Source organism: Uloborus diversus, chromosome 3, assembly GCF_026930045.1.
Source record: "Uloborus diversus isolate 005 chromosome 3, Udiv.v.3.1, whole genome shotgun sequence".
NCBI lineage: Eukaryota > Metazoa > Arthropoda > Arachnida > Araneae > Uloboridae > Uloborus > Uloborus diversus.
Genome location: NC_072733.1, coordinates 14,706,419 through 14,721,320, shown reverse-complemented (window position 1 = coordinate 14,721,320; position 14,902 = coordinate 14,706,419). Strand labels below are relative to the sequence as shown.

The 14,902-nt window shown below is 34.4% G+C and overlaps 1 protein-coding gene across 3 annotated transcripts in view; it reads right to left on the bottom strand.

Moving 5' to 3' along the window:
- Window positions 1-493: 493 nt before the first annotated feature.
- Window positions 494-14,902, bottom strand: part of LOC129218076 (gamma-aminobutyric acid receptor subunit beta-like) — a 126,063-nt gene continuing 111,654 nt past the window's right edge. For all 3 annotated transcript variants that reach the window (XM_054852266.1, XM_054852268.1, XM_054852269.1), the window contains exons 7-9: window positions 11,100-11,261; window positions 9,857-10,104; window positions 494-989 (exon numbers count right to left, since the gene is read on the bottom strand). In XM_054852266.1, coding sequence (XP_054708241.1) covers window positions 630-989; window positions 9,857-10,104; window positions 11,100-11,261 — 770 coding nt within the window. In that variant the 3' untranslated portion in view covers window positions 494-629. The remainder of the gene's footprint in view (window positions 990-9,856; window positions 10,105-11,099; window positions 11,262-14,902) is intronic.

Genomic DNA, 14,902 nt, shown 5'->3' with positions numbered 1-14,902 from the left:
AAAACACATAAAGGTACGACATAAATAATCTTCCATTTATTTGAAAACTGAAATAAGGCGCTGCTTTTGCCAAATGAGAGTATACCTGCTGTAAATGTTGTTGATGAAAAAGTTAAACACATAAAGGTACAACATAAAAATATCCTTTATTTAATTGAAAACTGAAGTACAGCGCAGTCGTAAGCAAACACAAATCTTTGGAAATAATGTGACTTTATTCAGAATAAAAAGCTTCAAACTATCTCACTGAATATTCTCAGCCTTTAGTGAACGGAACCATCCTGCTGTGTTAAGTAAGTTAATTCATCGTCCATTATATGCAGAAACAGCGTCCAATACATTACATTAAGTACAATGAAAGTAACTGGAAATACGATGCGAGCATAGCTCTCAACTTTACTGACAATATGGCAGTTTCTGTATCCTCCACTTTTCGCTAATGAAAGTCTACCTGCTGTAAATGTTGTTGATGAAAAAGTTAAACACATAAAGGTACAACATAAAAATATCTTTTATTTATTTGAAAACTGAAGTACAGCGCAGTCGTAAGCAAACACAAATCTTTGGAAATAATGTGACTTTATTCAGAATAAAAAGCTTCAAACTATCTCACTGAATATTCTCAGGCTTTAGTGAACGGAACCATCCTGCTCTGTTAAGTAAGTTAATTCATCGTCCATTATATGCAGAAACAGCGTCCAATACATTACATTAAGTACAATGAAAGTAACTGGAAATACGATGCGAGCATAGCTATCAACTTTACTGGCAATATGGCGGTTTCTGTACCCTCCACTTTTCTCTAATGAAAGTCTACCTGCTGTAAATGGCCGTCTCCTTAAAGAAAGTCTTTGGCCAAGTTGCTGAAGCTGCATTTGTTGTTGGCGCATATGGTCATCGGGTTTTTTCTTTATGTGATTTTCTTTTGCAGTTTCTTGGAATCGAACTGTGCTGAAACCACTGGAAGTTTGTGCTGCCTGAGAAGATTCCTGAAAATTAGAAAATAAATGTCTTACCAAAGAAACATTTATTAAGAATTCATTTTAAATTAATATTAGCGCATTGTCAATAGACTCCAATTGGCATGGCTTTGGCCTTAGTTACGGTATTCTTCCTAAAACCATTTATCGCTATTTAGGTCAATATTGAGACACCTCAAAAATTGCTGTTTGAAGAAAAATACATCCAAGCATTTGTTCTTCTGCTCTATATACTCAGGGAATGTGCCCAGGGAAAGGAAGAAAGGGAGGGAGAGAACAAACTGGAATTAAATATGCATGGAACTAGATAAAGCATGCGTAACTACTAGGGCTGGACGATATACCGATGTATCGTAATGTATCGATATATATTTACTAACGTGGTAGCGATATTCAGATTTAAATCTGTAAGACATATCGTCTGACTGGACTTAACTAAGAACTAATTGAAATAATGACTTAAAAATGCATACTTATTCATAATTCTTTGTGCTAAATGAGTGGATCATACCTGCCCACTATTCCAGATTTCCCAGAAGTTTTACGGATTTTCATGTCTTTTTCACTTGTTATGATTACGAGCAAAAATTTTCCAGTATTTTTGTGCTTTTCAAAAAAAAAAAAAAAATATCTCGCCAGTTTTGGCGCCAAGATCGCTCCCATTCAGCACCGCGCCATGTCTAAAGTCAGGGTTGCCGTAAGAGGTTGCCACTTGCTTCATTCAGATAGAATCCAACAAGAGAAGCTTGAGTTGATGTCTTCAATTTTCGCAAAACTTTCAGGATGTGTTAGTGGTACTATAATAAGAAAAAGTTTCTTTTTCTAAAAAACTGATTTGTTTGTCCTTGAGTAAGGGTCAAAGTTTAAGGTCGTGAAAAAAAAAGAGCTAAATATATGATTGCTTTATTTCAAAATTAATGAGTGAACCAAACCAATTCTTTTAAATGTGGATACTACTTGATACTTGTTACGTGCTAGCATAAATGTTTTGGTGGTTTACTCATGTCTTTGAAGGCTAAGGTCAATTGAAACTGCTACTTTTTTTACTTTTTTCGCCTTGTTTAGGCCCGGATATCTGCTAAAGCCGTGAGTAACCCTCGGAAATAAGTATATGATTAACTACTCACCACAGTATAGTACTAAGAAAAATATAAAATAGCTTTCGTTTCTCTTTGCTTTAGTAGATAAACGGTCTGAAAGTCGATGATTTCTTTTAAAAATGCCCAAGTTTAAAGGTCAATAACTTTAATCGCGACGGGTCAACAACTTTGGGACACAGTTGTAGCTATAGTCCGTGTGGTGTGGTTTAAGGGCCAGGTTAGAAACCCATGACAACTAATCAACTTTTTTAATTACGCGGTCTCAAAGTTGATAATTTGAAACCAAAAGAATCACAGTTTTAGGTCAATTACTTTAAAAAGCCTGAGTCAATAACTTTGAACAAGAGCTGCAATTAGCACCCTTGTCCCAAGTTGAAGTCAAATCATTGCAGGTCTTAGAATTATTGGCAACTTTTTTAAAATTATCGGAAAAAGATTTAGTTTAATTAGAATTAAATGTTTTTAGGTTCAGAATGAGACCACAAAATAAGTAAATTTTGATGCAAGTCCACTTTGTTTGCTTTACATGCGTAAACAAAATACTATTTAATACTATAGAATAAAAATGTGCGCAGAATGTTACGGAGCAACTTTCGCTTGTGATATGCTGTTTTATTTCATGGAAATAAATGCAAGGTGAAAGAAAAAAAAAACGAAAGGAAGGTTAAAAAGTGCGTTAATAGCGATTTTGTCAAGTAGTCATTAAAAAAAACTATTTTGTACATTTTGAGCGTAATTTCTGACACAGGAACTAACGGAGTCCTTTTATCTCAAGAACTTGCACTCAGGAACATTGAAAATAGCGCCCCAAGAAGGAAGCATTGGATTGAAGTGAAATTTAATATACGTAATAATGCAGTTGAGAGAGACACTTGATCCGAAAATCCAGGCAATTTGAACAAATACAGGCTAAGAAATGAGGTAAATACAGTGCTACTTCAATAGCGCGTTGGACCCCATTTTACTGCAATAAATGCCGTAACACGAACCGGCATTGAGCTAATTAAACGTCTGATGTTGTCCTGAGGCAGATGGACCCCCAAATTTGAACAGCCACTTCTAAATCTTGCGCAGAGATGCACGGCGGCGTCTAACGTTTCAGCTGATCCCATACATGCTCTACACGGGATAAGTCGGAGGAGCAGCTAGCCATGGAAGAGTCTCAAAAGGACGTAAGAAGTCTTGAACAACTCTAGCTGTATGCGGACGAGCATTATCTTGCTGGAAAATTGCACCTGGGAGAGCATTTAGGAACGGTTCTACATGTGGTTCGCAGAATGTCATTAAAATAACGCTAGCCAATTAAGGCTCTACGTACCACAGCTAGAGTGGATCGTCTATCATAGGCTATGACCCCCCCCAGACCATTATTCTCGCTGTTCGGGCAGTGTGTAGTGCGATAAAAATGGGTTGAATGGAACCTTTCTCCAGGGCACCTCCACATCCGTTCGCGGTTATCATCTGACCCCAAAACGAACCGGGATTCATCACTGAAGACCACCTTTTGCCAGTCAGTGACATCCCACATCGCTCTGGCTTGCACCGTTGTAGACGGAATTGCCCATGTTTTGGTGTTAAAGGGAGTACACGAAAAGGGCGTTTTAACTGCAGATTCACTGCTGCGTAACGTCAGGAAATTGATCGAGGAACAACTGCTACCTCTACGTCTGCTTGTATGGTGAAACGAGTCACTGTGGGATCCAAGAGCGCTTGCCGCATGATCCTTCGATTCTCTCTCCTTGTCGATTTTCTGGTCGCTCCAGACCCGTTTTTTTTAGAGATCCTAAATACGGAGAGATTGGACAACTTCAGAGCGGCGGCCATCTTATGTCCAAAGATGCTCACTCTCCGTAGACCGTAATGCATCTTCTGCCCCAAATATCACTGTACATTGTGTCGAAAAAAATAGAGGCTAATTTTGATATTATGAAATGAAATGTGCAAATCACAAATATATGTTTGTTTTCTACCTTTATGAACAAATGTTTTAGAAATTTTTTTTTCTTTGTAAGCGCTATGACGATACGAAACGATTGGCGCCGGGTTTCCAGACTTTGAACTCACTCAGTTTAATGAAAATACGAGGAGAAAAAAAATAAGTCTCTACTTAAAAGATTTAATGTCCTCTAATCCGTGGGAAAGCTGGAAATTCACACAGGGCAGCATTTCGAGCTGACGACAATTGGACTAAACATGGCGGATAGCGGCGCGCCGTTGTCCAATCACTCGGTATATAGGATCTCTAGTTTTTTTTGCATGTGGATGCCATCTCGTGTCCACTACCTACAACAGCTTCTAACGGAACACTCCGAACGATCCACCTGGACAGCAACACGGCTCGTCGACCAGCCAGGAATTTTCATACCGATGATCAAAACTCGCTCAAACTCGCTTAACTATGTGAGAAACTTTTCTAACTCATCTACCTGGCATCCTTCACTCATTAAGGCTCTCCAACAATCGGGATATAATCGTAACATTTATAAATCTATATGCACTCGTTTATATAGCATTATTTTCCCGATTGCACCGATGCTGTAGCGTAAACGGTCATGCGCATTGGCACCAAACTTGGATCATTTGCATATCAGATGTCACTCTTCTTATATGCAAAATTTCGCGATTGTACCTTCCTTCTTTCTTGGGGCGCTATTTTCAATATTCCTGAGTGTATGTCAGTAAATAAAACTTGAATTTTGCGGAAACTTTTAAAACTTTTATTTTCCCATAGCAATAACATGTCTACCCGGTTTTACCCCACTAGTGGGGCAAAACCGGGTAAAATGATTTTTTTTACAAAAAATTAATAAAAATTAAAAAAAAAAACACTTATGTTTTTGAAACTGTGGTTGCATTAATAGAAAAGTAGTGCATATTTTTGCAAAATTTCTTTCCTTTATGCTAAAAACTGTGATTTCTAAAAGCCTGCAAACCTTAGGGTCCCGGTTTTACCCCACTTTCTCCTAATTCCACGTCAGTTTACCTGATTTTTGAAATCGACCCCATCTGACCATCTTCAAATTGGATAAAATTTTATAGAGGTATAGATAAGCCGTTGAAACTAATGTATGCAAGTTTGAAGATGCCAAGCTCCAAATCTTGAGGATCTATGATAAACCAAAAAAGTGCTCCAAAACTGGAATTTGTGCAACGAATTGCCATGCGCTATTGCCTGACATTTATGGAGCTGTTACTAATTTTTGTGAGTTAAAGCTCATAAGGTTTTGTGTAAACTTTTAACAAAGTTTGGCGGGGAAAGTTTTTCCTGGATTTTGGGTTGTCATAAATTCTGAATGAAACATAATTCAAAAGCTCGTATTTCGTAATGTCAAAATATTTGTTTTTAATGTGTTACAGTTACAGAACGCAAATATTGCTTTTGAAAAAGATATTGTCATCCAAAGTGTCTATCAATGTCCTTCATATGTAAAAGAGCTTGTTTTCAATGCACTGTAACTCAAATTTGTCATCTTCAAGTGTCTTTTCGTTAATATCATTAGAAATATCAGATTTTTGCCCCTCCAAACAGATTTTTATGGTTTTTTTTTCGGATAAGCATGAAAAATTGAGCTTCAAATACTGTTTGTCGTAACGAATTGCCGTGTAGGAAAAGGTTACAGAAAACTTTTATTACACTGGAAGCCTGAAATTTGGGTAGCTTAAAGTACTTTTGGTTTTCAATGTACTCTAGTATTTTTGTGAGTTTTAGCTGATTAGTTTCTGTGTAGCAGTCATGCAAACTCTTGAAAAATTACGGAAAGGAAATTCTTCCTGGATTTTTAGTTGTCATAAATTCTGAACAAAATTAATTCAAAAGCTCGCAGTTAGGCCCGAATTTCCTAAAGGCAGGGGTATGACCAAAGGAATTTACCTGAAAATTTCCCTAGCCACACATTTTTTTTTTCAATTATAGTTTTCGAAAGTGAACTATCAGAATTGTTTCCTTTTCCATAGCTATATCCTTTTCTTGCAATTTAATTATGTTTACTGTCACACATCTTATGAAAATGAAGTACTTTTCAAACACGGTAATAGATTAGTGTAAAACAATAAGTGAAAACGAAAAGCTGTTATCATTGCGTTTCGCGTTATATATATATATATATATATATATATATATATATATATATATATATATATATATATATATATATATATATATATATATATATATATATATATATATATATATATATATATATATATATATATATATATATATATATATATATATATATCTTTTCTCAAGAAACCACGGAAGAATAAACTTGAAAGCATGGCACTTAAGATCATGGCCAAAACTCCAATCTTAGTGCGACTTCTGAGTTCGACACATATAGGGGAAAGTGAGTTAAAAACCGGGATATATATATATATATATATATATATATATATATATATATATATATATATATATATATATATATATATATATATATATATATATATATATATATATTAGGGTGGTCCTTATTTATGAAGTTGTAGATATTTTACACGACGCCCCCTCAATTTGTTCCATTATACGAAAAAATGATCCATTCAAAATTTTAAGTCAATCCATGAACATTAACACGTGCCCGTAGGGCCCCCTTTTTTGAGTTTCGAAGAAAAAATTGCGGATTTTCTCATTTTTATGTAAAAATATTCCTAGGTTTCATATTCAAAGTAATTTTTAATCTCAATAGATGTTGCTACTTCCATACCAACCATTCTCTCACTTTTATCCCGTAAAATTTTACATATTACATAGGGTACATGTACACCAATGGCCTTGGGACAGGGATACCGCGATTCGCGCTCGTTTCAAACCAAGCGGCAGGAGAACATTTCTTTTCGCCCAGATGGACACAGGGGATTCTAAAGGCCATTAATGAATGGAATAGGCCATTAATGAATGATTTTTGACAACGACAAATTGCCTCCTCCAGGTTTTGGGGGTGTTGATTTAGAAAATTTTCTGTGTATGTAATAGGTGTGGCAAATAGGGTCACTAGGTTTCCATATTATGAATATAAGTAATGACAATTATATTTTAATTCGCTGTTCTTTAGTTATATAATTAAATGTTTATGCATTCTTATAATTTAAATTTTGAAATATCCTCGATTACCCTACCATAAAAATAAACTCTATTTTCCATATCTAAAATATAAATTAAAAAAAATTCCAGATCGGAATAATGTAAAAATCTATACTTTAAACTGTCTTCTATTTCAGTACATAGTCCTTTATTATCATCAAATTCCTCTTGCAATTCACAAGATTTAGAAACCGAAATGGGTATCTATCCTTACCTGTTGAACTTTTTTTCTATATCTGGTCTACCACAACGCAAGAAAGTTTGACAACTATTGAGATCTGCTCGCATTTCATCAATGTTAGACAAATGCCATATTAGGGACAAAGATGCTGCTCATTTATTAACAGCCTATGTAGATGCAGTAAATTTAAATCCAAATAACCTTTTGATCAATCGTACATCCCTTAAGAGAGCAAGAGAAAATCTTCGAGAGGTAAAATCAGATTTCATGAATTTAAATTTGGATTTTTTAGTTGTTCTCTGGGATACAAAGCTACTTCCAGATGTAACTGGAAAAAAACGCCGATAGGCTTACCATGATAGCTTCAGGTTCCAATGTTGAACAGTTACTCAGAATTTCTGAGATATTTCTTCAGTTGTATATTATATCTTAGATGATTGCTCTTTATTGCTAACTGTTCAGGCTGCAGTGTTTTATACAGTGGCTTACAATACCTTCCGTATAAATTGTGCATGCAATTTTTCGGAGCAAAAGCTGAACGGTGATATATTGCATTTGTATTGCTGTCATCATGCACTTGAAATCGTACTGCAGAGTTTCTTTAAAGAAGTTCTTACCTTTCTTAGTTCTAGACTCGATATTCCATTATTTAAGTGCTTCAAAATTCAAAAAGTACACATACCACTTAAATTCTAAAAGAAGAATTTGCTGACATATTATTGTTCATAGAAAGCGGAATTAAGAAATATTAGAGAGAATTCTCATAACGTGTAATAATATTTCTTGGTGAAGTCCTCCCTCCTACAGGGATATGTTTTCGGCAACCTGAAGCTTATCTGTGAGCCAGATGGGTGGCAAAAGGAATTTATTGTTTGAATATTTATATATATAGGAAACAATTTAAATTGACCTTACATGAAGAGAATGATCATAAATGCTGTTTTACAGTTAAATGTTGTATGAAGATATAGTTTTTCGCAGCAACCCATTCTAGGACTTCTAAATTATTAAGTGTAGTGTCTAAAAAACCTGCAGCGTGCAAAATGATGACAAACATGCAGCAGAAGCAATGACTGAAAAATTCATAAATCACTTATGGTACTTAGGGGATGAACTAGTAGCTTTGTCCGTATTGGATGAAGGAATTAACTTTGAAGATAGGAAAAGACTACTTCAAAAAAATGCTTGTTGAATAGGAAGACGTGTCTGATGATTGTATAAAAAATTTCCGATAACAGTAGATGATTTAGAATACTTTCTTAGTAAAGATCTTTCTCTTTATAAAATCAATTACAAGTCAATAAAACTGTTTGATAAGTTACAAACACCAAAAGATGTTTTCCTATTTGATCCTGATTCATGGCAAAATGAAGGAAGCTACTTAAAGGGAAGAGATATCGCTAAAATGCTAAAAGTTGTGAATGATACTACTGAAAGAGGAGCACAATTAATCTAAGAATTTCACAATCAATTTATACAAAATATGAGTCACAAAAGCAATTTAGTATTTTACAGACAGTCCAAGACTATCGGAAAAAAATGCACACGATTGAGATACATTGAGAAAAGCGTACGATTAATGTAAAGTTTCTAAAGCACTATTTCATTCTTATTTAATGTAAAATCTTTAGACGATATGATGTAATTAAAAAGATTAATTTTAGTGCTACCTCGCTGTAAAAATATTTTGCAAACATAGAAGAAACGATGTACCGGGACTGAAGTAAAAACTCCATTTGTGGGCAAATTATCAAAAGTGTTGAATTCAACGTCCTAGGGGCACGTGTTATTATTGACCGATCGAGTTCAAATTTTGCACCGATTACTTTTTATTATAGTGTCACAAAACTAGGGGGCGTCACTTGTTGAACTCCGAAAAAAAAAATTTCCCCTATAAATAAGGACCACCCTAATATATATATATAAAACAAAGACAACAAAGACAAAAAACAAAGACAAATTGAGCTGTTTTTCTTTGAAAACCGGTTTTTTTGGTAGCAGTTTTCGACCACATGTGCTCCAAATCGTTTTGTAGCTTGAGAGTTTACACCAAAGTATCAAATATATATGCATTGGCAGAGTGTGTGGATGTGTGTATGCTCATTATACAAATTAATAGTTATTGTCGGATCTTTATCAAGTTTGGCATAGAGGTCTTTTGACGCTCAGGAATTGACATAGGGTTTTTTTGCCAGAAAATCTGTGAAACGGGATGTTTACGTCTAGTAATAACAATGACTAGATTTCTGGAGTTAAAAAGTACTAAAGAGGTTGAAATTTAAGTTTCTGTTTCTACTCATAAAATTGCTCTTTTCTACACGTTGACGTAATTTTTATTTTCGAGGTAGACCGTACAACGCAGCTAGTAAAAAAATAATGTTTTTAAAAAGTTCATGGATTGAGACGATTTTGATTCTAAACGCCAGGAAAAAAATGTTCTTCATCGCATGATTGAAATTTATGACAATCAACACTAGACATGATTTGTTACGCAATCCATAAACTTTCTTACCGCTGGTTCTGTTATGGTATCGAGTGCTGTTTCCTTCTTTTTCTTTTCACGATCCAATTCTAGTTGCTTTTTAATCTGATTCTTTTCGTACGTATCTATATAATTAACAAAAGCATATTCGACTAATGCGGCGAACACGAATGTGAAGCACATGATGACAAACCAGTCGATAGCTGTAGCCTGATTGACCTTCTCTCGACCTCGTCCACCAAATCCCATCGTTACCATTGTTAATACGGTTGTAGCACCTGAAATAAAAGGAACATTTCTTTACAAAAGCAAAGGCCAGTTTTGAGAAAAAATAATGAGCTTACACAGTAAAAAAAAAAAAAAAAAAACAAAACGTTCCTGGAAAATAATGGGCAGTTGACATGCCCAATTCCTCCCAGTAACATATCTAGAAAAACACAGAAAAATTTATCCCTAAAAGTTAGCAACCTTCCTGAAATTAACCTGGAATCTTTCCGAAGAATTCAGAAACTTTCTCAATAAAAAATCAATCCCGTTTTTAAAATAAGTCAGGAACTTTCTAAGAAAACTCTTAAGAAACATCTTGAGCATTAAAAACATTATTAAGATTTAAAAAAAAAAGCTACACTACCGTGATAAGTGCAAATTTCGTATCTGCAGCCGAGTTCAAAATGAGAAATTGCCGTTTATAATTTTGCGTCACCATGCATTTGATTCAAATGCAACTTTTTCAGGTTTTTTTTAAAAAATCTTTCCCATTGGCAAATGACAATAAAACGTTGTATTTAGAGGAAATCAATTGTCTGGTTTAAGAATTGAATAAGTCCAAAAATCATATGTTTGAGCCATCGAACTAATTTGTATAAGTTATAGAGTTTTCATTCAATGATTATCAATTTTTTTCTATATCTGCCTTTAGGGACAGGTTATAGTTTTTTTTTTTACTTCCCGCGCTTGGAGATAATTTAGAGTTCAAAAAGTAATTTTGACATTTTTAGGTCTTCATTCCCTTCTTAAACCTGACGATTCAAACATATGACAAAAAACCACCTGGTGTCCAGGTTCTGGTTAAATTTGGCCCCTTCTAACAAAAAAATCGCTCATTTTTAAACAAGCAGTTTCAATGAAAGTGAAAAGAAAATGAAATCGATCCTCTTTTAATGACTCTAAAATTTTTGTGCCTAGGTCCATGGATCCACAGGATCGTTTGTTAACCAGGCGCTGGTCAAAGGATAAAGTAAACAACAGGAAATTAAGTTGCTGAAAACCTTACCAACAGCTACTCTTCCTGCTGCATCACTTCTGTTAATCCAGAAAGATACCCAAGAAGCCCCAACAATCATAGCACATGGAGCGTAAATTTGAAGTATGAAGTACCCTCTCCGTCTTCTAATTTTAAAATGAACAAGAAGGACAGAACGTTGATCTTCGCGATCTGAAAATGTGAAAATCATATGTTACATGTTTGGAGATTTTACATCTTCAGTTTTGTTTTCTTTTTCAGATATTGCACAAATTTATGTCACGTTTATACAAGATGTACATAAAAGACTGTCTCAATTATAAATTTCATCAAATGTACGTGCAGTAGAGTCTATGTTCAAGGTCATAATTAAAGGTTAGCTCAAGTAGTTTTAAATATAGTCTGACTCTAATAACAAGAGAGACAACGAGCTCATTCACGTTTGGGCTGACAGATGAACTTCTTATATTTTGGCATGACGTTAATAGCTTTTGAATTTGACTATAGATTGGAAGTGGGCCCTATAAATAAAATTGTACATATGTTAGAAAATTTAGGTTGCCTTACCTACAATTTGATGTCTGATTTGTTATAAATCTTCCTAATTAAAATATGTATTATAATATAATTGAAACTAGGATAATTTTATGTATTTAGTGAAATTGTTCTTTAAATGAGAAGAAAGATGAGGCAAAGTAAACAAATAAAAGAGGTTAAAAAAAATTTAAAATAGCTAACAGGAACTTTTCCAGTTGTTAGTAAGTACTACTGAATAACTACACCATTGAAACAGTTTTATAATCGATACACACATAAGACAAATCATAAATTCAAAAGCAGAATAGAAGGATCAACAGTCGGAATCCATTCCTTTTTGACCAAGCAAGGAATCCTATAAAATTTGAATGGGCCCCGACTGTTGATCCTTGTATTCTGCTTTTAAATTTATGATTTGTCTTATGTGTGTATCGATTATAAAACTAATCCAATGGTGTACTTATTGAGTAGTACTTAATAACATTCTAAAGTAGGCTTGTATTTTTTTCTTTTTAGTTTTTTTTTTGTTTTGTTTTTACGCAGTCGAGTATTTTTTGTTTTTATTTAATAAAGATTTTTTACTTTATTGCACTTTGGCGTAAAAAGGAAAAGGAAAGCTGTCGCCGTTGGTGTTAATTTATATGAATTAACACCAACAGTGCATGTTAGTGATCTTTGTTGCCTCGTTTCTGTTTACGTCATTGGTTCTACGTAATTTAAAGTTTATGCCCTCGCGCTTACTCTGTGGCAGTCATTTATTTCGTCATCAAAATTTACTTTGACCGAAGACCAAGGTTTTTTTTCTTTTGTTTTTTTGGTGTTATTGCTCTTGGTGTTTTGTCATTAGGGCTGACGAGGAGTCAGGCCAGCCTAAGTTAAATAAATATCTTTGTGCATAAAAAGTAAAGTTAAAAAAAAAAAAAAAAAAAATACGTCGAAAAGCACAAATTGCAGATTACTGCAAATCGCAGTTTGCAGTACTAATTACAGATTACTTTTGTCGGATGTCTTTTCATCCGTAAGCTCATTTCTTTTGCTTTGAAAAAGTCGTTCCTTGTAACGCTGAAACACGTGTCTACAGCAATCTACGATTTGTGCTTTTTGACGTTGTTTCTTCTCTTTTTACTTTGCATGTCAGCCTAGTTCGAAATTAGCCCTGGGCACAGCCCTGGAGCAACTCGGCTCGGAATGGGAGTAGAATGAGTTTACTAAGTTTTATGGGGAGAGAAGGTCTGGCGACCAAACTGAAAAGGAGACCGCCTGGGCGACTCTAAGTATTATCAGCAGTGCATGCATAACTGCATTATCAGAAACAGGTTTGGTAATTTTCTTACTGCCTAACTATCACTTCTACCACTCACTTCTAACCTCACTTCTACTACTACCTAAGTTAGCATTGGAAGATATAAGATGCCGAACTGACATCTTTCCAGTAGAAGTTAAGTTATTACATTTGAAAGTTTTCTCAATAAGAGTAATAAGTTTTGAAATTGAACGTTTACTAGTCGCGGTTCATCAGAAATGTACTAGCAAGCGCACAACCGCACGGATCAGTAGGGCTTGGGCTCACTAAATCTGAAGGGGCCTAAGACCAGTACTATTACAGTAATATGCGTTTGTAATAGATTTTAAAACTTTTAACAAAAGTTCAAAAGCATGTTTTAAGTTTATCAAATTATTCATTAATCAATTTCTACTAAAACCTGTAAAAATTAATTGAATAATAATAAAAAGAATTAATAGACCAACCATATGTCGATATGTGTGCGTCGATTGAGGGAGAGAAGGCCCTGGACTGAAGTTCATCATAGTCAGGCATTGTGTAACAGTTCTACAGTCTGAGTAAAAACTTTAAGTCCAGTGCGCTTTTTTGAGAAATTCGTCACAACTTAATCTTAGAATCGAAAAGTCATATGAGTGATAATTATTAACCTTAAATACAAGTAAAAATGACCAAAAAAAAAAAAAAAATGTAAGTGTTTCATTATCAGAAAATATTAGAGATCAATATTTGAACCTGAGTAAAATCTTTAAGGCCAACATAGAAAAAAGCATATGAGGACAAAAATTCAAATATTTATAAGCTTGTGTGGGAGCCATTCCTTCAAATTACTTTAAATATTCTTGTTTTCATGAATAAAACTAGTTTTTGACAAAATTCGGGATGTATTTTTTACCATTCATCTTCGATAGTAGATTTCAGCTCTATTGATAAAGTAAAATGTCTCTCTTTTGCATAAACTCCTCTTGCTAAGTCATCCAATAAGTTCTCTATTCGGTTAAGATCTGGAGAATTAGTTGGTATTTCAAAGTTTCAACATTGTTTACTTGGAGCCTATTTTTTGCACTGTTACTCGGATGGATAGATATGCATTGTTTTGCTGATATTTTAAATTTTCTCCAGGAATAAATTCGGCATTTGGTAAAATATGACTTGGGAGGACATTTTGATATGCTTGTGAGTTCATTTTACCTGAAACAAACGCAACTGGAGCACAGACCATTGTAAGCAAAGCGCTCACAAGTTCTGACAGAGCCTCCATCTAATTGGCGCAAGTAGAATATTTTTTTTCCTTTTTTTAAATCATGCCAATAGTACTTCCATCCATTTGGTCCATCCAAACTCCACTTCTTTCCGTTAGAAAAAAAAATATTTGTACCCATTGGTTATCCCAGGTCATGATTTCCTAGCTGAAGTTGAAACGCTCTATATTGTGCATTTTCAATAACTGAGGTTTAAGCAATTTTGCAGCATTAATAAAACTTCCACACCTTCTAATTGTGTTATATATCATTTTTGACAAACATTTAAACCTATCGTCTGAACAAGTTTCCTGGTTGAGTACTTTTCAGGTAATGTAAGTTTCCAAACTCTTCTTCCATGACGCGAGGACAAATCTTTAAGTTTTCCCGGGTTTTCTTTTTACCCTAATTGTGTATAAATCAAACAAAAATGTTGACTTCAGTCTTCGATCTTCCTATTTTTTCGCAATAGTACGCCTACTTATCCTTGTTGAAGAAAAAGCCTCAATCTGCCTTCTTTCCTGAACAGTTAACTGTTTACCGTACGATATCGTCACAAGTGGAATATAGACTTTGAAAAAATTAATCACAAAACTGCAAGTGGAAGGGTTTCCACAATCTTGTCAACTGAGGGACTTTCAGTACAGTATAAGTACTTGCATTTTTTAAAAAATACTGGTGGCCTCAAAGTTTTTACTCAAGCTGAAATGCTAACTTTGGATAAACCACTGCTCTTTTGGTTATTGCATGCTTTACAAATCCTGTCTGTTACG